Raw genomic sequence first — 25509 nt, 5'->3', positions numbered from 1 at the left:
AAAGGAGAAAAAAACATAAAAGCAAATAAATAATAATAATAATAATAACAATAATAATGATAATAATAATAATAGCATTAAATTTTATTTGAGGGCGCCTTTGATCAGAGCGCTCAATGACTCCTTACATAACACAACTGGGGGGGAAAGAAGCAAGCAGCACTGTACCAGACAGCACAAAATCAAAACAAAGAAGGGTAGACAACAAAAAAAGTTAATACAACAGATAAGTATAAAACTCAGTGAAGCGCGGATCAGACTGAATGTGCCAGTTTGAAAAGGTGCGTCCTGAGATGGGATTATAAAGTTGAAAGAGAGCCAATGTTGCGAACGTTACATTACAGGCACGCTTTGAAATTGAGCTTTTCCATCCGGAGGTTGCGCAGGTACGATTTTAACCATTCACGAAGCGCGCCTATTAACTGACTTACATTTAAACCAATCACGGTGCAACATGGGGCCGATGCGGAAGTGCTCGACACGGAAGTGAGAGAGCCTACAGATTTAACCATGCAGTCATGACTTGTGCTGTAAGCAATATTTACAGTAGAAAGTAAGGTCGAAGGCTGTTTAATTACTGTCGAACGGATTCATAGTTGCGTGTATATTCAAACAGCTATGTCGACGAGTGGAGAAGCGCTATTACGTGCGGTAGAAGCACCACTTTTTTGGATCGGTGCTCTGACCGCGGCCTGGGTGTCTGTGTGCTCCGTTTACCGGCTGCTCTCCGGACTGAGGGTGTGGGTGCTAGGGAATGGACGGTTGGTGTCACCGGCACGACTTGGAAGATGGGCAGGTGAGCTAATCGTATATGTTACTATCACTTCATCTTGTTCCTGAAAAGAAAAGGCAGAGCACGCAAAACACATCGCATGTGTTAGCGCACTATAGCCCGCACTGTTGTCTCCGCTCCCGTCAGTTGCACAATACTCTCCATCCGACTCAACTCGACCGTTTGTTCTCTACTTCAGCCCAGTGTAGAAAACAACAATTTATTCAAATGGTCATTGTTTAATAAATTGTCAAGTTAAACCCATTTTCTTAAAACGGGTAGTTAAAAAGAAAAGGTCGGCTAGTGCTAAATACTAACATAACAGTTGGAAAGGACTCTTCTTCTCTAGCTTGAATTTGACTGCGTTCACCTCAAGTTAAACACTGTCATACATGTTTTGTCGTTCTAAATCCCTTCACTTTCTAATATAGATGTTTTTATTTTATTATATATTTTTTTTTTTTGCTATGCTTCTGATGCACGACTAATCACCAGTAAAGTTGAAGTAGCCTTTATGCTAATGGGGACTGTCCACCAATTGTTCAGTTGAACTATTGAAATGCATGGCATTCTTTGCTAATTGGGCAGAAATATGAGACCCCTATTACAATATCTACGTTACTTGGTCTGTGCTTTCCTTTTTTTTTTAATCCTGTTTCTTATATTTTGCAGTCCATTACATTTTACAGATCTAGAAAAGTAAAACTACATTTGGGTCGATAAGGCACGTTTGTTACATTATGCTGAAAAACTGTTAATATCAGACTCTGGGTTGCATTGTGTACTTTGACCCAGTCACCACAGAGCACCCAGTGTGCTCTGCTGTGTCTTTCTTGCACAAGAGTGGGCTGTTTCTTGGCTCCAGTTGGTGATAAAGGAACAAGTTTCCTCATGTTTCTTCAGCTCATGCTATGCTGTTGTTGTATTTGTGTTCAGAGATGACAGAAGACAAGGTTGCTTTTGAGAAATGTTATTTTGACTCGAAAGAGAGTATATGGGTGATGATCATGCTGGCCTGTGGCATTCGGTACAAACTCTTTAATCTTGGGATTGGATTACAAGTGGAAGGGATTACCAAAATCAGTTTTAATACTGTCCACCTGCCCAACCTGCTTATTGGCTCAGTGAGGAACGTTGGAATTGACTGTTTGCATGTCAAGTTAATGTCTAAACACGCATAAACATAACTGGGGTTGGAAAGAATTGGTCAATCACAAACAGCTGCAACATTTTCTAGAAATATTAACTGATTGGCTCGTGTATTTATTTACATAAGGCCACAGTATGAAAGATGTTTCACAAAACATTTACACAATCAGATTTTTGCCAATCATCTGTATTGCCTACAGAGCATCCGGAAAGTATTCACACCCCTTCACTTTCCCCACATTTTGTTATGTTACAGCCTTATTCCAAAATGGATTAAATTCCTTTTTTTTCTCATCAATCTATATACAATACCCAATAATGACAAATTGAAAAAGGTTTTATAGAAGTTTTTGCAAATTTATTAAAAATAAAAACTGAAATATTGCATGTATATAAGCATTCACACCCTTTACTCAGTACTTGGTTGAGGCACCCTTGACAGCGATTGCAGCCTCAAGTCTTCTTGGGTATGAAGCTACAAGCTTGGCACACCTATATTTGGGGTATTTCTCCCATTCTTCTCTGCAGATCCTCTCAAGCTCTGTAAGGTTAGATGGGGAGCGTCGCTGCACAGCTATTTTCAGGTCTTTCCAGAGATGTTCAATGGGGTTCAAGTCTGGGCTCTGGCTGGGCCACTCAAGGACATTCACAGACTTGTCCCGAAGCCACTCCTTCGTTGTCTCGGCTGTGTGCTTAGTGTCGTTGTCGTGTTGAAAGGTAAACCTTCGCCCCAGTCTGAGGTCCTGAGCGCTCTGGAGCAGGTTTTCATCAAGGATCTCTCTCTGTACTTTGCTCCATTCATCTTTCCCTCGATCCTGACTAGTCTCCCAGTTCCTGCCGCTGAAGAACATCCCCACAGCATGATGCTGCCACCACCATGCTTCACTGTAGGGATGGTATTAGCAAGGTGATGAGAGGTGCCTGGTTTCCTCCAGACGTGACGTTTGGCATTCAGGCCAGAGAGTTCAATCTTGGTTTCATCAGACCAGAGAATCTTGTTTCTCATGGTCTGAGAGTCCTTTAGGTGCTTTCTGGCAAACTCCAAGCGGGCTGTCATGTGCCTTTTACTGAGCAGAGGCTTCCGTCTGGCCACTCTACCATAAAGGCCTGATTGGTGGAGTGCTGCAGAGATGGTTGTCCTTCTGGAAGGTTCTCCCATCTCCACAGAGGAACGCTGGAGCTCTGTCAGAGTGACCATCGGGTTCTTGGTCACCTCCCTGACCAAGGCCCTTCTCCCCCGATTGCTCAGTTTGGCTGGGCGGCCAGCTCTAGGAAGAGTCCTGGTGGATCCAAACTTCTTCCATTTACGAATGATGGAGACCACTGTGCTCTTCGGGACCTTCAAAGCTGTAGAAATTTTTTTGTACCCTTCCCCAGATCTGTGCCTCGATACAATCCTGTCTCGGAGGTCCACAGACAATTCCTTTGACTTCATGACTTGGTTTCTGCTCTGACATGCACTGTCAACAGTGGGACCTTATATAGACAGGTGTGTGCCTTTCCAAATCATGTCTGATCAATTGCATTTACTAGAGGTGGACTCCAATCAAGATGTAGAAACATCTCAAGGATGATCAGTGGAAACAGGATGAACCTGAGCTCAATTTTGAGTGTCATGGCAAAGGGTGTGAATACTTATGTACATGCAATATTTGAGTTTTTTATTTTTAATAAATTAGCAAAAATTTCTACAAAACCTTTTTCACTTTGTCATTATGGGGTATTGTATGTAGATTGATGAGGGAAAAAAGGAATTTAATCCATTTTGAAATAAGGCTGTAACATAACAAAATGTGGGGAAAGTGAAGGGGTGTGAATACTTTCCAGATGCACTGTATATAATAACTAAGTGGGTAAAGGCAAATAACAGAACAGCTAGAAAGGTCTGCTAAGTTCAGAAAATTACATCACTTTACTGTAATGCAGCCTTTAAAACCAGGAAAAAGACACTTGTGCCATGTCACGATATTACGATATCCAAAATTCCAGACGATGTGTAGTCTCATATCATGATATAATATCGATACATTGCCCAGCCCTAGTTCAGAGTAGGTGCAGAGTGAGCGAAGAAGGCAAATTAGTTCACTGGCTCATTAGGGAGTCTTCATTCTTTAGGCTGATATGTTGTTGTTTTTTTACTTCTTCGTTGCATAAACAAATAAAATAGAAATTTATCAGACATTGCTTCTGTTTTTTCATAGCATACAAGATATTTCTCATGGTTTTCGCATGCATTTCAGAACATTTCAGTATGTACAACCAGGCAAAATGAGACTGATCTGCTTCCCTCTCCATGTTTCATTCACAAAGTTTTTCTTACCGACGCAAACTTGAGCCTTGAGAGCATGGCCTGATTATGTAACAGTACTAGAGTCATTCATAACTTAGACTCAAGATCAACGGCTACAGCTATGTGTGTGTGTGTGTGTTTGCCATGCTTTGTGCTGAGTGATGAGGACACCCTCTCAGCCATGTCATGCTGTTCTAGCTCTGGTCATCCCTGCAGTTGATGCAAAGTTGATGCAAAAAATGTCCCTCCCCCACCCAACCACTTTACCTTTTACTGCTGTAGTTTTTACCAACCTCAATATTGCTGCAACCCCAGCCAGTTTCTGTCTCAAGGGATAGCTGTTCCCAGGTAATTTTATAGATCCCATAACTGTTCAGTTTATTAGTTGAATTCGCAAATCAGAGAGGCCTATTTGTAGAACAGGCTCAGAGGCCAGCACATACTGGATGATAGGTTAAAGATATTCATATGGTTGTCAGAAAGTAGTGTAGTTAAAATTATGTAGAGAACATTTGCTTGACATGGTCAAATGATGTATACTTAAGGCTATTAACCAAATGAACAGTTGAATACATTGAAATGGTAAGAAAAAAAGCACCTTTTACTGCTGTTGATATCTTTAACATGGTTACCAGTTACCCTTACCTGCTTCTGCATCAATTTCAGCTTATTTATTCATGTTGATCACATTTTTCTGTTCTTAGATGCCTCAGAGGTCTTTTCAGTGGACGGCAGCATTTTTCACTGTAGTTTGGTTGTAGCCTCACAATCGGTTTGACTTGCTCACAATCGGTTAGACTTGCAGTGTCAGATCATTGTAAGTACTGCACGCTATGAAGCTGCACTTGTCTTATCAAAATCATTTTATTCAGGCAGGAAAAAAATCCTGTGGCTTGCTGGTGATATGCCCAAGTGACCACTTACAACCTTAAACTGAAAAATCTTTCATTCCAAGTAATATGAATAATTCATTTTTATGAATTTAATCTATTATTATGTATTTTTCTACACTTAGAGAACCTGCACCTTTGCATTACTGTCACAAATATAGCATATGCTGAATTCAAAGCAAAATGGGCCTCGCTTCGCTTGCAAAACTCACGTGGCAACCCACGCTGCTGAAGAGGGTGTGTCTGATAGTGAAATAGGTGGTCCCAGCTGACACTGACCAATCCCGGAGATGATGATGTCAAGGAAGCTGAGGTAAAAAAAAAAACAAAAAAAAAACAGAGGAGCAGCCCAAAGGCAGGCAAACGGAGGAGACGTTTGCATCGTTGATAAGATGCTGTCACGAGTAAACCAATCATTTTGAGATGGTTCAAAAACAAGACGGGATGAGCCTTGTTTGATGATGAAGGATGTGGGAAGGGAGGACATGGGGAGAATTGCCTCATGAGGGCAAGGCATGCATGCACGTGTCGATATGGAGGTGGAAGTGTGTCTCTGTACCCATTTTTTAAATGTGCTGCTTGTGTATCTTTTTCTGCGTGTAAGAGGCAGCGAGAGGAGGAGTGCTGGGAGCAGCAGCTTGTTGGTATTCTGTGCAATGAGTGCGCTAGACGTGGCTGCAGAGCCTGCTGCTATTTTAAATCAGCAGGGGTTTTTTTTTTCTTCCTTGAATATTCAGCAGCAGTAACAGCAGCTCTGTGTGTGTGTGTGTGTGTGTGTGTGTGTGTGTGTGTGTGTGTGTGTGTGTGTGTGTGTGTGTGTGTGTGTAGGCAGTGAGAGACAGACCACTATTGTATGCAAAACGACAGTCCCATTGCCTCAATTGTAACCTCGCCTCTATCACAAATACTCATCTCTGCATGAGTTTCGTAGATGATTTTACATATCCGTGGAAAATAACTTTATTAAGGTTTGTTCGCCAAGATTCAAACACTAAATTGTACTCTGTGAAGCAGTAGATAAAACTATCAGATAAAACTATGCCATGTTATATCACAAAAACAACAAATCCATCCATCCATTGTCCGAACCACTTATCCTGCTCTCAGGGTGGCGGGGATGCTGGAGCCTATCCCAGCAGGCATATGTAGTCGCCCGTGGTGCAGGAGACCCGGGTTCACATCCCGGCTGCCCCCTGAATTCGCTACAATACCAAGGACAACAAATGAAATTTAAAAGTGAAAATCAAACAAATTGTTACAAAATGAATATTTCTTTACTTTTGAAAATGTTCATTCCATTTCCTGCCGAAACATTCAGCCACACATTCATTCATCCATTATCCAAACCGCTTATCCTTACTCAGGATCGCCGCGGGGATGCTGGAGCCTGTCCCAGCATTCATTGGGTGGCAGGCGGGGAGACACCCTGGACAGGCCGCCAAGCCATCACAGGGCCGACACACACACAGACACATACACACCTAGGGACACTTTAGTACGGCTGATTCACCTGACCTACATGTCTTTGGACTGTGGGAGGAAACGGGAGCACCCGGAGGAAACCCACGCAGACACGGGGAGAACATGCAAACTCCACACAGAGGACGACCCGGGACAACCCCCAAGGTTGGACTACCCCGGGGCTCAAACCCAGGATCTTCTTTCTTTCACGGATTCATTCCCATTAAAAAATAAGTTGTCATAGATGAATTTATTTGCCGCCTACTAAGCGTGAATAGATACAAAGAAGATGACAGGCTTTTGTGAATAGATGTGATGATGTAACCTGCATGGCAGGCTACCTCATAGTTGAGGGGAGGAAACCGTGTGTCAATCAAAAAAAATATGTAATTAGTCAGAACTTGAGTCACAGGGTCAACCCCTGCCTTGACATCAGTGCCAGATATGGGATGGCTTGGATGGTCACTTAAAACACATTTTATTATCCAAGTTTCAACATACCAGGAATGTGACTCGGAGGTGTATCGCTGATCTCCTTGGACACGATAAGAAATTTAAGTTTTATATACTGGCCTCTCTCTGCTCAAATGGCAGCCCGTAATAGCACCCGCATTAGCACAAACACCTCGCCTGTCTAACCTACATTTGCAGAAGGCAGCGGTTCTTAATATAGACCTTGTTTTAATTGAGTGAAGGGAACATGCCTTCAGCCGTAAAACCTTTTTAGACCTCGTCTCTCTTTTTTTTTTTTGTCCTCCCATTTCTAAACAGTTCATTCTTAAAACATCTAAAAATAACCCGGCCAATATCTCCCTCGTTGTTGTGTACACACTCTTCTTGCCCCCCTCCCCCCCGGTTCTATTTTTAGTTTCCCCCAAGGATCCCTCCACCACCGCCCCATCCCCCCATATATTCACGTTTGTCATCCTCTCTATTTCCCCTCTGCCTGTCCTTCCCTTCTGCGTTCTGTTCAGCCTACGTATGGCCTGTGGATGCCCGAGCACCTCAGCCGCATCTGTAGTCATGAAGGTCACACCAGGAGGAGCTGGGTATAACAATGAATGAATACTAGCAATATAGATGGGTTACTATTATATCTGATAAAGATAAAACTTTGTCTCTGGTACCAGTTATCAATCACTATTAGTTCTAAAATAAAAGTCAAATCAAATAAAGCAATTTTATTTGTATAGCCCAATATCACAAATTACAAATTTGCCTCAGTGGGCTTAACAGCAACACAACATCCTGTCCTTAGACCCTCTCATCGGATAAGGAACAACTCCCCTAAAAAAAAACCCTTTAACAGGGAGAAAAAATAGGGAGAAACCTCAGAGAGAGCAACAGAGCAGGGATCTCTCTCCCAAGACGGGCAGCATGCAATAGAAGTTGTGTTTACGCAATTTACACAATACAACATTGAAAGAGGATAACAGAATTATAATGGACTTATAAAATTCTCATGGCAAATAAAAATGTTGTTGACACATAGGCCTAATCTTTAAATATAGGATGCATCCCCCCCCTTTTTTTTTTCCCCAATTGTATCCGGCCAACTACCCCACTTTTCCGAGCCATCCCAGTCACTGCTACCCCCCCCCCCCTCACTGATCTGGGGAGGGCTGCAGACTACCACATGCCTTCTCCATGCATGTGGAGTCACCAGCCACTTCTTTTTACCTGACAGTGAGGAGCTTTGCCAGGGGGGTGTAGCGCGTGAGAGGATCACGCTATTCCCCCCAGTCCCCCCCCCCCCAAACAGGTGCCCTGACCGACCAGAGGAGATGCTAGTGCAGCGACCAGGACACATACCCACATCCGGTTTCCCACCCGCAGACACGGCCAATTGTGTCTGTAAGGATGCCCGACCAAGATGGAGGTAACTCTGGGATTCGAACCAGTGATCCCTGTCTTGGTAGGCAACAGAATAGACCGCCACGCTACCCGGACGCCCATAGGACACATTTTAACAATTGTGCTCCTTGCATGTTACAATCGAGCAAAAATTACATGGGGAAAAATAAAAAAGGATGAGAAAACATTACATGAAAGCACGTCCACAAGTGTGTTAAAGTAACACTTACCACAAGGAATTGATGAGGGCAGTTCATCAGAGGTCATCCAATAACAAACGCTGTTAAGCAGTCACACTCTTCGACCCGTGTCCCATCCTCCTTCATGCTATATTTAGCCAGAGGTGTACTGAATCGTTCTGGCTAACAGATGGGCATCACTAAAAATAACCCCCCTGCTGCTGTTTGCTGGGCAATGCCAGGGCATCCATCCACTCGTATGCCTCTGTGCAGGGTGGCAACAAAGGTAAAGAGGCTCTCCTGCTAACTTTTAACTCAGTCGTTCTTATACACCTCCCCTGCTCTTCCCATCGCCTCTCTCTTTTCATTGACACAGCACTGTCTTTAGTGCATTTCGCTAGCCCCCCCCCCCCCCCGAGCCTCGTAGACCTTGACCAGCCCGTGTTACCTCATAAAAGCATGTAGGCCTAGTGATATTTGATGCACCATGTGGATGCCCCTTGGACTGACCTCCTTGGACTGACCTGACTCGGGTCATCTTTGATGGATCATTTGGAGGTTTAAATGGATAGGATCCACACCCATTATACTGCTAGGAACCCGGGTTCCTAGGAACCCGGATTCCTAGGAACCCAGGTTCCTAGCAGTATAATCGGTGGGTTCCTAGCAGATTCTGGGAGACGGGACAAGACATGCAGCTTTGACTTTACAGTAAGAGCACTTTTGTCTTTTACACAATTCTGAGTCACCAATTTAACTTAATTTGGATGGGAATGTAGAAGGAGACAGTGACGAAGTATTTGGTGAAACTAGGGGAAAGGCCATGCAGCCCCGTTCTTGAGCCGGACTAGAGCTCAAGGTGCTGCTCGTGGGCCTGTTTCCTAATGGCGTGCGCTGATTTGGTCGAGCCACCAAGACCTCCCCTCTAACTTTGTCTAAGAGGCATGTGCATTTCCTTAGGCTGCCACAACCGCTTATCTCCTCTTTTTGTGTCATCTAGTTGTGACGGGCGCCACGGATGGAATTGGGAAAGCCTATGCCGAGGAGGTGAGATTCCTGACACGCCTGCTCGCATGCATGCACATAAAAAGGTCAATGTAAGGAAAGACCTTTGCATGGTGAAATTCCAAACAGCATTCACACAGTGCTCACTCTCTCTCTTTGAATCAGGCTACTCTCACACCATCTCATAGTTCAACTCCCAAGTCCTGTGAATTTGGCACATGTGCACCTTTTGACAGCATGCATGTGTCCTGCACTGACATATTTGTTGGTTTTGCAGCTTGCTCGCAGAGGCTTTGCCATTGTGCTCATCAGTCGTACTCAGGAGAAACTTGATGAGGTATCAAAGTCCATTGGTGAGTATGTGGCTGGGCTGTATTCTTGGATCATGTCACTAGTCAGATATTTTGCTATGAAATCACTGATGCAACAGTTGCCCCCACTTGAAAGTTGTAGAACTGTTGGTGTGTGTTTGCCTTAGAGATCAGGAGGATTTTTTTTTTTTGTCTTATCTTCTCTTCTTTTTCTCCCCTGTTTTCTGCTTTCATTTTCAACCACATACATTTGCTCAGTGACTCTTTAATAAGTTCGTCTCTTAAATGCTTAAGATGTGTATGTTTGTTACAAATTCAATACTTTATTGTATTTTTGGCTATTTTCAGAGAGCAAATGTGGGGTGGAAACCAAAACCATTGCGGTAGACTTTAGTGCCGGAAATATTTATCCTAAGATCGAAGACGGACTTTCAGGACTGGAGATTGGAGTACTGGGTAAGACTGCCATTTGTTGTTACTCAGCCATATTGCTCATTGTAAAACTTAAAGAGGCTGTAGACAACTTTTCATACACACACACACACACACACAGCATTTCTAAGTGTTTTTATTGTTTGCACCTCTGTCGCAAAGACAACCGGATCACTTTCCGTTTACTAGCAGCCTGGCTACTCTCCAAGCAAGAAACAGCCGTAAGAATCCCAGTTTGAACTAGAAACCCTGATTTCAGTGCTATAAAGTGGGATAAAGGCAGAGTAAAACATCCGGTAGTATTAATAAGTAGGTAGGTTGTGTTACTTACTGACCCAGTAGAAAGAATGCCAACTTAGTGTTGGTTTGGAACCCTCTCTAGTCCCGGGTGTTGTATCAAACTCTGTTTCCCCATTGAGATCTGTTTCCCCCTCGCCAGAGTTCGATACAACACCGCAACGCTTGCTTAACCTCAACTTAACCTAACACTAAGCTTAACCTAACACTTACCATAACCTAATTGTAACCAATAGCTAATCCATGTGAACACTTTTGTCTGGCAAGGGGGAAACAGATCTCGACGGGGAAACAGTTCGATCCAACACCGGAGCTTACTTGATCGAGTGAATGCCCATCTGAGGTTCACTTTTGTTTTACCTAAGTTTCTGTCACTCTTCGTCTTCTTTGCCTCCTCCATCAACAGGATTCTTTTTCTCTTGCTGGGTAGTTTCCACTGTCACTTCAGCTGTTCCACCATCCGCGATTTCCGTTACTGGGAATAGCAACCCATGGCTACTGGGGAAAATAAAAGCGCTATCCTCTTCCTATTTTGGTTGCACCATGGTTGATGCACTACCTTTGTGACATAAATCGAGACTTCATTTCCCTGTGAGATCATACCCGGTGGTAGACAAAAGCAAGACTTATAGGGAACCAATCTAAAAGCCAATGGTGTTGTTATTCTATTGCTATTACACTGTGCAATCAACATTTACTTCATAATGATAAGTTAAAGCAAAAAAGTTGTCTACTGCTGCTTTAATTGGTGAATCACTGTATTAAAAGGTGTAGTTTATCATTAAACTTGATCATTTAATTAAGACTGTCTTTCATCATTTACATACAGCATGACCAATATTTGCTATATTTTACATCCGGAAATACAGTATATAATCTCAAATGGCTTTCATTTTATTCTAGCTAGTTTTGAGATTTGCTGCCCTCTTAAGATTGGAAAGCAGAATAACATTGTACACTGAAATAAAGATGCTATGCCTTTTAATTGATTTTAATGGTGTTTTATTTCTCTGTTTCAACAGTGAACAATGTTGGAATCTCATATTCTTATCCTGAATTCTTCCTCAATATCCCCAACCTGGACAGTGTGAGTTTGAAAGTCCATATTACTTCCTATGTCATGTATGAATTAATGTCTATAAAGCATTTGAAAACAAAAACTTGTTAAATACAGTTTTTATACTCAGATGTTTGATATATGGCTCATATTACACTGTGACCTTTTTAGATGCTGTACAATGTTTTGTTTTGTTTTTTTGCAAACAAAAACACAAAATGGCAACAACAAAAATAATAGAAGACAGGAGTACAATTTGATAATAAATTTTACAATGACATTTAGCCACAAGCAGTAACTGTAAGAGCCTAACTCATAACATTTGTAAATCAAAATTTTAAGACTAAAAATACTAAAATTTCTATTTTCATGGGCTTGGACTGAGGCTCTTCTCAGTTAAGTTACTCTTGTGCATGTGCCCATGCGCGCGCGCGCACACACACACACACACACACACACACACACACACAAACTGAGTTAAGTATTATTGAGCGAACCCAAATGATGAACTGAATAATACAGGACTCACAGGTAAGCGGTAAGTCCTGTCTTATTTACCTATTTTTTCCCTTTCAGTTCATCGACACTATGGTCAATATTAACATCACATCAGTATGCCAGGTGAGTACTCTTCAAAGGTTGCACCTGTGGCGTGAATGTAATATCTTTTATAAGGACATTTTAAAACGGTGACCCAAGAATTATTATACTGTCAGTGAAAGCAAAATCATTTGCATTTACAAATGTGTTTTTTATGTCAATGTATGTAATGAAATATTAGAGGTCCACAGCAAGTGTCTGAATGCCATAAGGAGTGGGTTGTCCTAAAGGCATGTCTGGAGTCAAGTCAATTTTAGTTGTATAGCCCAATATCACAAATTACAAATTTGCCTCAAGGGGCCTTATAGCAACACAACATCCTGTCCTTAGACCCTCGCATCAGATAAGGAGCAACTCCCTAAAAAAAAACCTTTAACAGGTAGGAAAACAAACAGGAAGTAACCTCAGGAAGAGCAACAGAGGAGGGATCTCTCTTCCAAGATGGACAACGTGCAATGGATGTTGCGTTTACACAATTTACAGAATTCAACATTGAAAGAGGATAACAGAATTATAATGGAATTGCCATTTTGAATAAGTTTGGTGTTCACAGTAAGATTTTCAAGACCAAAAGGGTGTGAGAACAGCTGACAGAAACATTGACAAGTCAACAGACATGCACATGCCTACACAATGACATAAAACACTGGCAGATGCATCCCCCATTAAGCTGCATGTTCTGCTGTTCCCAGAGAAACAGTTAAAAGTCTTCTCACGCCTCCCCCTGCTTTGTTTCATTACATGCACTTTATGGCCAAAAGTATGTGGACACACCTAACAAGTGGATTTGGCCATTTCTGCCACATCCATTGCTGGTAGATGCATAAAATCAATTACACAGCCATGCAGTCTGCATTGACAAACATGTGGAGTGGAATACTCGAGAGCTCAGTGACTCTTAACATGTCACTGTCATAGGATGCCATCTTTCCAACAAGTCAGATGGTCAAATTTCTGCCCTGCTTGATCTGCCCCGGTCAACTGTAAGTCTGTTATTGTGAAGTGGAAACGTCTTGGAGCAACAAGACACCAGAGTGGTGTAAAGCACACCGCCATTAACCTCTGGAGCAGTGGGAAACACATTCTCTGGAGGGATGAATCACGCTCAGACTATCTGGCAGTGTGATTGACCAATCTGGGTTTGGTTGATTCCAAGAGAATGATACCTGTCTGAATACATAGGGCCAACTGTAAAGTTTGGTGGAGGAGGAATAATGGTCTGGGGCTGTTTTTCATGGTTTTGGTTAGGCCCCTTGGTTCAAATGAAGAGAAATCTTAATGCTACAGCATACAGTGACATTCTAGAGAATTGTGTCCTTCCAACTCTGTGGCAACAGTTTGGGGAAGGTCCTTTCCTGTTTCAACATAAAAATGCCCCTGTGCACAAAGCAAGGACCATAAATAGATGGGTGGCTTATTTTGGTGTGGAAGAAATTGACTGGCCTGCACAGAGCCCTGACCACCTTTGGGATGAATTGGAACACCGACTGCAAGTCAGGCCTTCTCCCCAACATCAGTGCCCGACCTCACTAATGCTCCTGTGGCTGAATAGGAGAAAAAATTCTGCAGCCAATGTCCAAAATCTAGTGGAAAGCCTTCCCAGAAGAGCTGAGGCTATTATGGCAGAAAAGATGGGACCAGCTCCATATTAATGCCCATGGTTTTGGAATGAGATGTTCAACAAGCATATATGGGTGTGATGGTCAGGTGTCCACATAATTTTGGCCATGTAGTGTTATTTGTCTGAACTGAGCCCTCTGTTATGTACTACCTGTCCCTCCTTTTTGCCTTTTGTCTTCCCTCCTCATCTCCTAAACACACGCGTACCTATTTTGGCTCTTGACATTTCTCTGTCACTTTCATTCCATTTTTATTATTCCTCTTTCTTACCGTTTCTTTTCATCCTCTTAGATGACGCGTCTTGTTCTGCCCCGAATGGTGGAGAGGTAGGTTTTTCTGCATAGAGGAAGTTTTTTTTGGTAGGTTTATGAATTAGGTCAACAAATGCACAATGCAACACATAAAAGATAGCTGGATGTAGAGTTACTGGAACAAGTCCAGATAAGTTGACCGAATGACCATAAAGATTGGGAATCTATTTGGAAGGCTTGGTTGAATTTTACACAATATTTTCAGTCAGGGGCCCCCAAACCTGGCACTAAAAATACTTTGTATGACAGCTTGATGGGGAAAGACAATACTGACATTGAAGGAGAGGTGTTTCTTTTACGCATAAGGACTAATGGAAATTAATTATAAAATTTTCTTAAACCGAGTGCAAGATTGCTGAAATTGCCACTAGATGTGCTATAAACTGAACCAAAGCCCATTTTCAACCATATTTTACAATAAGCAGGGCATCTTGGATTGTCTGATATAAGGCTTGCTTTTGTTTTCCACGTCTTCAGTGCAAATATACTCTACACAGAAACGATTCACATAAACACAATTTCCTTGTTTTCAGGAAGAAGGGAGCCATCCTCAACATTTCGTCTGCCAGTGGGATGTACCCGGTTCCTCTCCTTACCGTCTACTCCGCCTCCAAGGCAAGTCAAAAGATTTCAAAAACCTGGTTGAGCTTGTCTTGACAAACTGTTTACTGAAGTGTGGTTTATTATCTCTATATCCTAAAATTTGCAGGGACAACTTAGTGTATGTTGAAAGCTTTTGAACAGGAGTGAGACACCGTTCCTTTTTAGCTGTCTGTTTAGTATGATAAGAAAATGCTGTCTTTTGATTACTGTTGACAAACATTTATTAAATGTGTAAGTGGAGTTGGGTAGGGGACTCTTTTTTATTTCCAATTTAGTTCCTTGGACAAAATAACTTTAAGTTAAATAATACATGGCCAATTCAGCCTCCTAAACCCTTGCCTACAATATTTTTTTTAAGAACTTGTCACATGCTTTGCCATGTTCAGAAGTTGTCCCTTGTCTCAGTGCATCTACAGTGGATATAGAAAGTCCACACACCCCTGTTAAAATGGCAGGTTTTGTGATGCATTTGTGATTTTTGAAAATACAACCTATGAAAGCAAAAAACAAACAAACATTTTAATAATAAATTTATATAGCGCTTTTCTAAAACAAAGTTACAAAGTGCTTTACAAAAATAAAACTGGACAAGGAAAAAAAAGTAAGACCAACTAAGAGAAAAAATAAATAAAAACAAATAAACATTTTAGAAAAAAAAACCGTGGTTGCATAAGTATACACACTCTTGGGCACGGTGGCCCAGTGGTTAACACTGTTGCCTCACAGCAAGAAGGTCCTGGGTTCGAACCCCAGGCCCTGTGTGTGGAGTTTGCATGTTCTCCCTGTGTCTGCGTGGGTTTCCTGCCGTAGCCTCCCACTATCAAAAAGACATGCATGGGGCATCCCAGTGGCTCACCTGGAAGAGCGCGTACCACATAAGACTGTTGTTACTGCAGCGGCCTGGGTTCACACCCGGTCCAGGCCCTTTGCTGCATGTCATCCCCCTGCCTTTCCTGTCTCTCTCTACTGTCACTGTCCAATAAAAGGTGGAGAAAAAAAAGACATGCATGCAACACTCCTGCCTTGTGCCCCTGACCAAGGGAATAGAAAGAACTGGAGTTGGTCCCCGGGCACTGCAGCTGCCCACTGCTCCTATACAAGTTAAATGCAGAGAACAAATTTCATTATAACCAAAACAACTGTACAACGACAAAGTGGCTCTTGTTTAAACTAACTTTGTTGAAGCACCTTTTCATTTTATTACAGCATTTTTCAGGTGAGTGTGTCAGCTTGGCACAACATTTTCTCTTTGCAAAAACAATCTACATATGTCAAATTGCAAGGGAATCGCCTGTGCACAGCCCTCATCAGGTCACCCCACAAGTTTTCTATTGGATTTACTAGGTCTGGGCTCTGGTTGGGCCATTCCAAAATGTTGATCTTCTTTTGTGTGTAGACTTTTTATATCCAGTGTAAATTAGATGTTTACTAGTTAATATATGCAATACCATTCTGCAGTGCACTGTGAAGTACATGAAGAACTCATGACTAAATCTGGTCCTGAGCGAGTAACCATCAGGAACTTCGACATGTCTCAGTATGTTTGTGATTTTTCTAAGATGCTTCAACATTTTATGAAGGTGATTTTCCTGCCTTGCTTTGCCTGCAGGGCTTGGCATCTTAATCTTCATCATCAGCAAGAGTCTTTTTTGTTTGCTGTCTTCAGTTTTTTCAAATCTATCAAATTAAGTCTCAATTCAAAACAAAATTTTAACTAATAATATGTAGCATAAAAACTTTGTATATAGGGGAAGCGGTGACCTTGCCACAATTAAGGTTGTCTTTGGATCATCCTAATTTTGTGCACGTCTAAGAATCAGAATTGTCTTTATTTGGCCATGTATGTGCAAACATACATGGAATTTTAATCCCGTTTAGTGGCTCTCAATGTACTTGTATAGAACAACAACACAACAATCTTGACTATATACAAGGAATGGCTATATACAGGTGAAACAGGAAGGCAATGGTACCGAGTGCAAAGAATCATTCTGCATAAGAATCTAGACAAAAGTGTCACTTCGATTTTTTTGGGGGGGGGGGGGTGTTGTTGAGGCTTTTCAGGCTTACGTGTTTTGTAAGAAATTCCAAGGTAATATTCTTCCCACCAGTCATGGAAATGTCAGAATGATTCATTTCAAAATGAAAAATCTACCTCTCTGGAGCACACTGTATTTTCAGTTTAGAGGCATTGCAAGCTCTTAGATAAATCAATTTCAGCTCAATTTCTACTGAGGCCATGCATGGAACTAAATAAAGTTAGTTTCTGTGTGGAGTTGAAGGGTAGACTGAAAGTCTTCAATAAACTATCTACTACTACTACTACTACTACTACTTTTGGCTGCTCTCGTTAGGGGTCGCCACAGCTGATCATCCCTTTCCATTTCTTCCTGCCCTCTGCATCTTACTCTGTCACACCAGCCACCTACATGTCTTCCCTCACCACATCCATAAACCTCCTCTTTGGCTTTCCCCTTCCCTGGCAGCTCCATATTCAGCATCCTTCTCCCAATATACCCAGCATCTCTCCTCCACACATGTCCAAGCCATCTCAATCTTGCCTCTCTTCCTTTGTCTCCAAACCGTCCAACTTGAGCGGTCCCTCTAATATAATCATTCCTAATCCTGTCCTTCTTCGTCACTCCCAGTGAAAATCTTAGCATCTTAAAGTCTTCAATAAACTATGAAATGAAATAAAACCTACTTGTGGTGGTATGGCCCTTAAAACTAACACCTTCATGGAAGCTGTGTGTCCACAGCCATGACAGAAGTTTTCATGTACAGGAGAAAGGTCACTGGAGCAACACGGTCTAATTCTGCCTTTTTAATTAATTTGGGTTTGGCAGGACTAAGGTTTCAATGTTGCTGCATCTTCATCAAAGTCAAAAATGGACAGTGGTCATGGTGTTGATATATAGCTCCCCTAATCAGCAAACCAAGGAGGGAAGGAAAGGTGGGCAGGGCACGTCATTAACCAATGTCTATTCCATCAAGCAATCTTTTCTACAGCTCATGAGCTGAAAAACCACACTATTTATAAAGAGATGGCAAATTATGATTAGTCACACCCCAATTGTGGTGTGAAAAACAAAAACATTTACAGGTAGTCTGCAACAATATCATAAAAAGGTTAAACGACACAGGTAAAAGAATCAGTTATGAATTTCCATTAAATTGAATCAGTGCCAGGATGCTAATCTATAAACAGTTATTGCCCATAAAATTTAAAATCAATAAACTATTTTAGAAAAGGATAAAAAATGTTAATACAGCATATAGAAAAATAGAAGTACAGCAGACAATCAAGATTGAAGTCTGTCTGCTGAGTGGCACCGGTCTGCCTGTTTGGAAAAAGCTGATGTGTGGTGAAATTACCTTTTTGATGGTTTTGATGTATCCAGCAAAGATCAGAGTGGAAAAGTGGTCTCATTCGTCAACAGTACTTACTAGTGTCCGGGTAGTGTAGTGGTGTATTCCATTTGCCTAGCAACATGGGGATCGCCAGTTCGAATCCCTGTAGCAAAGATCACAGTGGAAAAGTGGTCTCATTCGTCAACAGTACATACTAGTGTCCGGGTAGTGTAGTGGTCTATTCCGTTGCCTAGCAACATGGAGATCGCCAGTTCGAATCCCTGTGTTACCACCGAAACCCAGTTTGCTCACTGCTAAAACACTGTCTGAACCGTTGTGCTGCATTCCCTGCAGAATTCAACAGCAAAACTACTGTAAGTTGAAAGAACTTAACTGGTTAAGTGATTCTTTTTGTTGAGAAATAATGTTGGGATGCAAAAGTATTCCTGGTACACTTCCCCAGGGCTTGGACACTTAGGTTCAACATAAAAAAATTCTGTATACTCTCCATTGTGTCAAAGTTGTGTATTTTAGAAGTAACTGCAACTATCCCAGTGATGTACATAAAAGGCTATATCTTAGGTTTGCCTGAATATGGCAAAATAAAACTGCTTTCGATACATATTTAAAATTGGAACACATTGAAAAGCCATTAAAAAAATCTCATGTTTGGCTTTTGCATATTGTTAATCATTTTTTGATTTGAATTTGGGAAATAAAAGTCTATTATCGTGTTATGAAGGGAACATACTCTTTTTGAATCCCTACTTGGGCCTTAATCATTCGTCTGTCTTATCATAGGCATTTGTGGACTACTTCTCGCGTGGTCTTGAAGCTGAGTACAAGAGCAAAGGGATTATCATCCAGGTAAGACTGGTAACCTGCCATTCCTTAGCAATAGCATGGCATCATACTGGGAAAAGTATTTTGGTTCCGAGGGAGAATCCAAAGACTACATCCAGCAGGCAAGCAGATAGTTGATATTTCAATGCTGATGAAGCCTGTCTGTCAAAGGGTCTATCGAATTATTTAGAACATCAGTAGCACTTATGGGAATAATGTTTATAGGATTCTGTGCTGATGCATCACCTAATCATGAATTTGGTAAATCTTCAGCCCTCGGTATTGAAAGGTTTCATTATTTTTTTCTGTTCTTGCAGAGTGTTCTACCATTTTTTGTGGCCACCAAACTGAGTAAAATCCGACGGGCTACGCTAGACAAACCCAGTCCAGAGCGTTACGTGGCAGCAGAAATAAACACTGTGGGACTGCAGAGTCAGACCAATGGCTACCTACCCCATGCCATCATGGTGAGTGAGAGTTGTTATGGGATTGAAGTGAACTACAGTTGCATGTTGTGAGCCAAGGCTTGTTGACCATTAAAGGAATAGATCAGTTTCCGTGGTTTTTACCCTGTCCTATTTACATAGTAAGACAAATTCGTGGATATCTTTTTTTGTTTGACTTTGTTTTGGCATTTTTTTTTATTAGATAGTGACAGTGACGAGGCAGACAGGAAATGGGGGAGGGGGGGTGACATGCAGCAAAGGTTGCTGGCTGGAACCGGCAGCAGTTGCAGCTATGTGATATGCGCTGTAACCATTTGGCCGTGGAGGCGGCACCACCTTTCTTTATATCTGTGCGGGAAGTTTGAAGGTGAGTTTGGACTAGCTTTGCTCAATTGCTGTATGTCTACCAAGATCATTAGCAGCTCCTCTCAAAAGAAGAGGGATGGATACATTTCCTCCAAAGGTGATCGTTATTACTTATCACTCATTATCCTGGCATTAAAATGTTTTCATAACCAACGTTTTCACAAGTACATGCAAAAATCTAAAAAAATTACGTTATAAATTTGAACTATTTCTCCATAGTACAAATATGTCTTCTTCTATGGTGGAAGGAGTTACTATTTCTATGGCAGAAAGGGACAGATATCTAATTTTTAAGATTTTGCATGTACTCAGGGGCGTGCACTCATTGTGGCAATGGGGGGCTTTAAATGTATAAAATGTATAAAAAATATTTTTATACGCAATGTAATCTGATGCATTATCATAATACAAAATGGGCCTAACTCACACAACATTCCCAACAAATAGCCAGGTTCTAGGCAGTCTCTATCTAACCCACCCAGCAGATGGCGCTAGTATACAAATTCTATTAATAATGCTATAATATACTAATGTACTACAATGCCTTTCGTTTACAATGTGAGTACTTACTAAACAAACGTTAAATATGCCATGGTTTAACATAGTTTGTTTGCACACATACACACACACACACACCCCCAATAAGAGGTTTATTTCCAATTCGTGCGCACGCCCCTGCATGTACTTGTGAAAACATTGGTTAAGAAAAATCACCACTAGGCTAACAATTAAAAAGTATTACTTCAGAGAATGTGTATTTCCTTTCTTTTGGGAGCAGCTGCTAGTGATCCTGATGAATATTCAGCAATTGAGCTAAGCTATGCTAAACTCGCTGTTCAGCATACCTTCAAATTGCATGCACCGACATAAAAAAGATATCCACGCATTTGTCTGACTCTATGCAAAGAGAGTGCAAGTAAAAACCCCACAAACTAAACTTTTCCCATTAACATCAGTCTGTTAAACTGTATATGCTGCCCGCTGATGGTGTACTGTTCCTTCTTTAGGGTTGGGTGACCACGGCTCTGCTCCCCACCAGGATCCTCAGAAGTGTTGTCATGGGAATGGGCCTGTCCCAGCGTGCGCGTTACCTAAAGAAGCAGAAACAAGGATAGACGCTACTAGACCATGCAGTGGCTCAGAGAGTGGCGAGAGGGCACCAACATCACATGCAAATTGTCAAGTTAGAAAGAATTTGGGGGGGGGGGCATTGACATACCTTTCAGTTTTCCATCTAAATGAACCTGTTTTTGGTCCTATTTGCAGTAGCTCTAAAGCATCATCTAGTCATGGTTGCTGGTCGTATTTAACGTGTTGATTCTAATTGGATAAGAGTGAGGAGTATCAGTTTTATGGAGTGAATTACTAACCTGTCAACTAAAACCAGTGCTGTCCACTAGCCATGATTTGTAAAACATGGTGAAAGATGTCCATCCATCCATTATCTGAACCGCCTATCCTGCTCTCAGGGTCACGGGGATGCTGGAGCCTATTCCAGCAGTCACTGGGTGGCAGGTGGGGAGACACCCTGGACAGGCCGCCAGACCATCACAAGGCCCGATTAAAGATGTCAAATTCATATTTAAGCAGAAGTTTCAAGTTCATTTCAAGCTTATTTGTCAAATCCAGCAGTGGCAGACTTTGCTGGCAATGAAATGCTTAGGCATCGGGCTTGAATTTAAACGTAAAAACTTAAACTTACAAGTATAACATTTCAATTTAAAGTCAAACTTAAATCCAAAATCTGGAATCTAAAATTTAAGAGTATTTACAGGCCAGGATTTTTTTTTAATATCTTAAAATTAAAATTTAACATTTAACAGTAACAGAAGCAGCAGACATTCTGCTTTCACTATATACATAAAGTGGATGTCATCCACCTCCATATTGTCACAGTTACTAAATCCATATTAGCAGGTAGGGCATAGGGCCATTGGGTTGGTGTTACACCGTGTCCTAACTGACGCGAGTGTTCGACTGTCGCGTCACATCGGACATTGTCTGTCCACACTGAAACTGTCATTTAAACAAAACACATACCTATCAAGCTGTGTGCTCCAGATCAGACTGGAGACATTCCTCATCCACGACACAGCGCTTTCAGCGCAAGCGACAGGAAGTAAATAGAAACAGGGCATCTGACAAAAGTTCAGCTCAAAACGGTGCGCCGTGTCGAGCTGCGCAGCGTCACTCGCGGTCAGTTAGGACATTCCAATAGAAAATGAAGCAATCGAACTGATTTTTGTCGCTGACGCTCGCTCGCGTGGCATTCAGTTAAGACATAGCCTGAGATCAGAGGCCAGTGCCCACTGGTGGTAGAGGTTAGCCTTGTGTAAAAATACAGACCGTCAACAATGGGAACTGAACATTTGTTTCCCAGCTGAACATCCTGTATTTATTTTCAAAGCAGTTGTGTTTTTAAAAAGATGTAAAAGGCTAAAATGTATTTTGTTTGTCAAAAGGTCATGTAGCTTCTCTTGAGGCACAAGGCACCGTTTCAACGTCTTGTCTCTTTGAGTTATCATCTCTGAAGTGGCAAGGTACTTGTATTTTTACAGCTTTTTGATTGAGTTCTCATTAAGAACACAATTTATGAATGAATGTGTGTGCATGCATGTGTGTGAGCCTTGTGGTCAAGGCCAGGTCTTTTTTTGGGGGGGGGGGGTGAGTCAAGTCTGAGACTGAAGCTTATGGAGTCGGAGTCAAGTCCAAGGTGGAGAGTCCAACTCAAGACTAATGGGGTCCAAAACGTGAGTAAAGACCGTCACCAGAACAGTGCAAGTCCGATTAAGCACCATGACTGTAACTGTGGTAGTCTACCATCGTAGCAAAAGCCAAAATGTCACTGCGCTGTAATCGCAGAAAGTTGAATCCGTTGCTCTAATATTTATTTAGGCTTTTTCCCCCTCTGTCAAGGAAGGAATGTTTCAGCTTCCAGTTTTCCAATGTTTCAGAGGCTTCATAAGTTAAAGTAATTGGAGAAACATTATATCGGATTCAATTGATCTCCACAGGGGAAGTTAGATAATCATTTCAAAAATAAAGTTGCGATCTTGAAATATTAAAGTTGTCAGGAGTTTGCACTTTCCAAGACCGAGTCAAGTCGAAGTCATGCTGTGACCTCCGAGACGAGACAGACCTTCATGATGTGGACTCGAGACTGACAGACCGACTCCATACTGGAAGACTACAACGTGAGAGTGTGTGTGTAGTAGGGACAGAATAGTAAACGCTTGGATTTAATCTGCAGAAATCTGTTCACGAAACACTGTGTAGGTAAACGCTCAGTATAGATGGGGAATCTTGTGTGGACCTTTTTCTTTTGCCGTTTTTGTGCTTTGCACCCAGGTCAGCTTTAATTTCCAAATGACTCTTTGTTGAAGAAGCATACTAAACTGACTAGTTGACTAAACTTTCGAACAACATCCTATGAGGCAAATGTGTCTTTTATTCTATGATGGGTGAAACAAATGCTTAGAATTAGAAACGGGTTATTCGACTAACATGTAGTTATTTGGGGTATGTGTTTGTTTGTAGGAGGTTAGCAAGCAGGGAGCAGCTTTGGAGGTCAACCTGATGCAACTGTTTAGAGGCCTGGCAAGCCACTAACTATAGTAATGAGCGACCTATATTCTGCATCATGCTTTAATGAGGGTACAAAGATGTCAGCAAAGTTTAAACTGAATTTTGTTTATTTGAGCTACTTCAAATTATAACAACCAAATGCAAAGAGAACACATGGCTTTTGGGTTGATCCAAAGTTATATGATCCAGTGTTAAAGTAATTGTGAAATACTTATGTTTAGGGAACAAACTGTATTGGGTTTTGAGATTCAAATATTCCCTCTTGTGTCGTTTTCTTTTTCCAAATAGAATTTGGGTTTTGTCTTGTTTATACCTGACTAAATGTATTTCAAATTTGTGGAGCTTCTATTTTTCTGAATATATGGTGGTAGTATAATCATTTTTCACTCATACTATCTGAGTTATCAAAGTTGACATTGTGTTTAGGCTTCTCTAACTGCGTGATAATGACACTCCAGAGTCTGTGTCATGCTGACCGTTAATAAATGTGATTTTTAAATACGTTCATTCAAATTTCTGTGGATCTCGGATTTGTTAGTCATTCCAGATTAATTTTGGTGTTTGGCATTGCTAAAACGCAAGCCTAATATATTTATTGTAATAAAGTACCATATGGGTCCAGGGCCGGTGTTCTAACGAAAATGAGTTACCTTTCAGAATAACCAACCATCTTCCTGTGAGCATGCACGGTGAATTTTCAGAGATGAAAAACTGATTCCAGATGACCCGTCCATAAAACTGAGCTACCATTCAGGAATGGGGTGGTTGTTTAGTTGCAAAATTTAGGGTGAGTAGCATATTTTGTAGCTCCTCCGTGTATTGAGTGCTTCACAACCTGTACTGCATGGCAGGTCGGTTTCTGTCTCAGTGAATTTACCAAGCACTGTTCTGCCGATGAGAGTGTAGATTATTGACTATTGCAAACTGTTCTCTTCTTTCTCGTGTCTTTTCTCTCTCTCTCTGAATGATGTCTTCTCTTTTCTGTTCTCCCGTGTATGTGAATGGTGTGACGTGAGTCTCCCCTGTGTGCATGTATAGTCTGTCCTCCTCTCAGGTCTCCACGGTGATGGTTGTCATGTGGCTTGGGTCCTGGGCTGTTCCAGTGGCATCTGGACAGTGCTTGGCATCCTCCTCATCATATTCTTCATCTAATAATTCCATTATAATTCTGTTATCCTCTTTCACTGTTGTATTCTGTAAATTGTGTAAACACAACATCCATTGCATGTCTGTCCATCTTGGGGGAGCGATCCCTCCTCTGTGGCTCTCCCTGAGGTTTCTTCCTGTTTTTTTCCTCCCTGTTAAAGGTTTTTTTTTTTTAGGGAGTTATTCCTTATCCGATGCGAGGGTCCAAGGGCAGGATGTTGTGTTGCTGTAAAGCCCACCGAGGCAAATATGTAATTTGTGATATCAGGTTATACAAATCAAATTGACTTGACTTGATTATAAAAAGCACACCTGTATGTAAACTAAAACAATTAAAAGTCAAAGCTCCATTCCATATCAGATGTACTTATTCGGGTGTTTCGACAGGCCATGGTATATGTTCCAAAAAACAAAAAAAAATGTTATTATCTAATATGTTGGGGCACCAGGGGGTTTCTTTGCTGAATCTCACAGAGCGTAATTCACAGTTTTATTAACTGCACAATGCTGTTTCATTTCCATGTTGTACAATAGGCAAATTGGAATATTTTCTATCAATGAGGCCATTGATCTGTCAAATGATCAAGTGGAAATCTACATTCAGGTAAATAGAAATCTGAAACTTGAGTTGAGAAAGTTCTGAGATCTGTGTGCAAGCAAAGCCAGAAGTATGTTGACACCCCTTTTAATGAGTGGATTTGGAGTCACAAAGCCACAAAGAAAAGGGACAGCAGAATCCTTGCCATTGTGAGTAGAGACCTTGTAGCAGCTGAAGGGCACTACCACAGGTCATGCTATAGACTTTACACCAAAGAAGAGGTTTCCAAAGGAGAGGTTGCCAGCAATGAAGATGATGATGCTGCAGCCCAGTATGAAGCTGCTGTGAATAAGGCATACAATGAGCTGTTCCTCTTCATCAGGATGGAGCTTTTTGGCAATCC

The 25509-nt window shown here is 41.6% G+C and overlaps 1 protein-coding gene across 1 annotated transcript; it reads left to right on the top strand.

The window, feature by feature from the left end:
• The first annotated feature begins 505 nt into the window (after positions 1-505).
• Positions 506-23934, top strand: hsd17b12b (hydroxysteroid (17-beta) dehydrogenase 12b). Its single transcript, XM_056278385.1, has 11 exons — positions 506-796; positions 9596-9642; positions 9878-9953; positions 10260-10367; positions 11663-11727; positions 12274-12318; positions 14209-14243; positions 14762-14843; positions 18984-19049; positions 19343-19492; positions 20845-23934. The coding sequence occupies exons 1-11, from the start codon at positions 619-621 to the stop codon at positions 20950-20952; spliced, it is 960 nt and encodes a 319-aa protein (XP_056134360.1). The 5' UTR covers positions 506-618; the 3' UTR covers positions 20953-23934.
• The last annotated feature ends 1575 nt before the right edge of the window (positions 23935-25509 follow it).

The sequence above is a fragment of the Lampris incognitus genome, chromosome 4 (genome assembly GCF_029633865.1).
Source record: "Lampris incognitus isolate fLamInc1 chromosome 4, fLamInc1.hap2, whole genome shotgun sequence".
Lineage (NCBI taxonomy): Eukaryota > Metazoa > Chordata > Actinopteri > Lampriformes > Lampridae > Lampris > Lampris incognitus.
The sequence above is the reverse complement of the archived record's forward strand: the minus strand, read 5'-3'. Positions and strand labels throughout refer to the sequence as shown.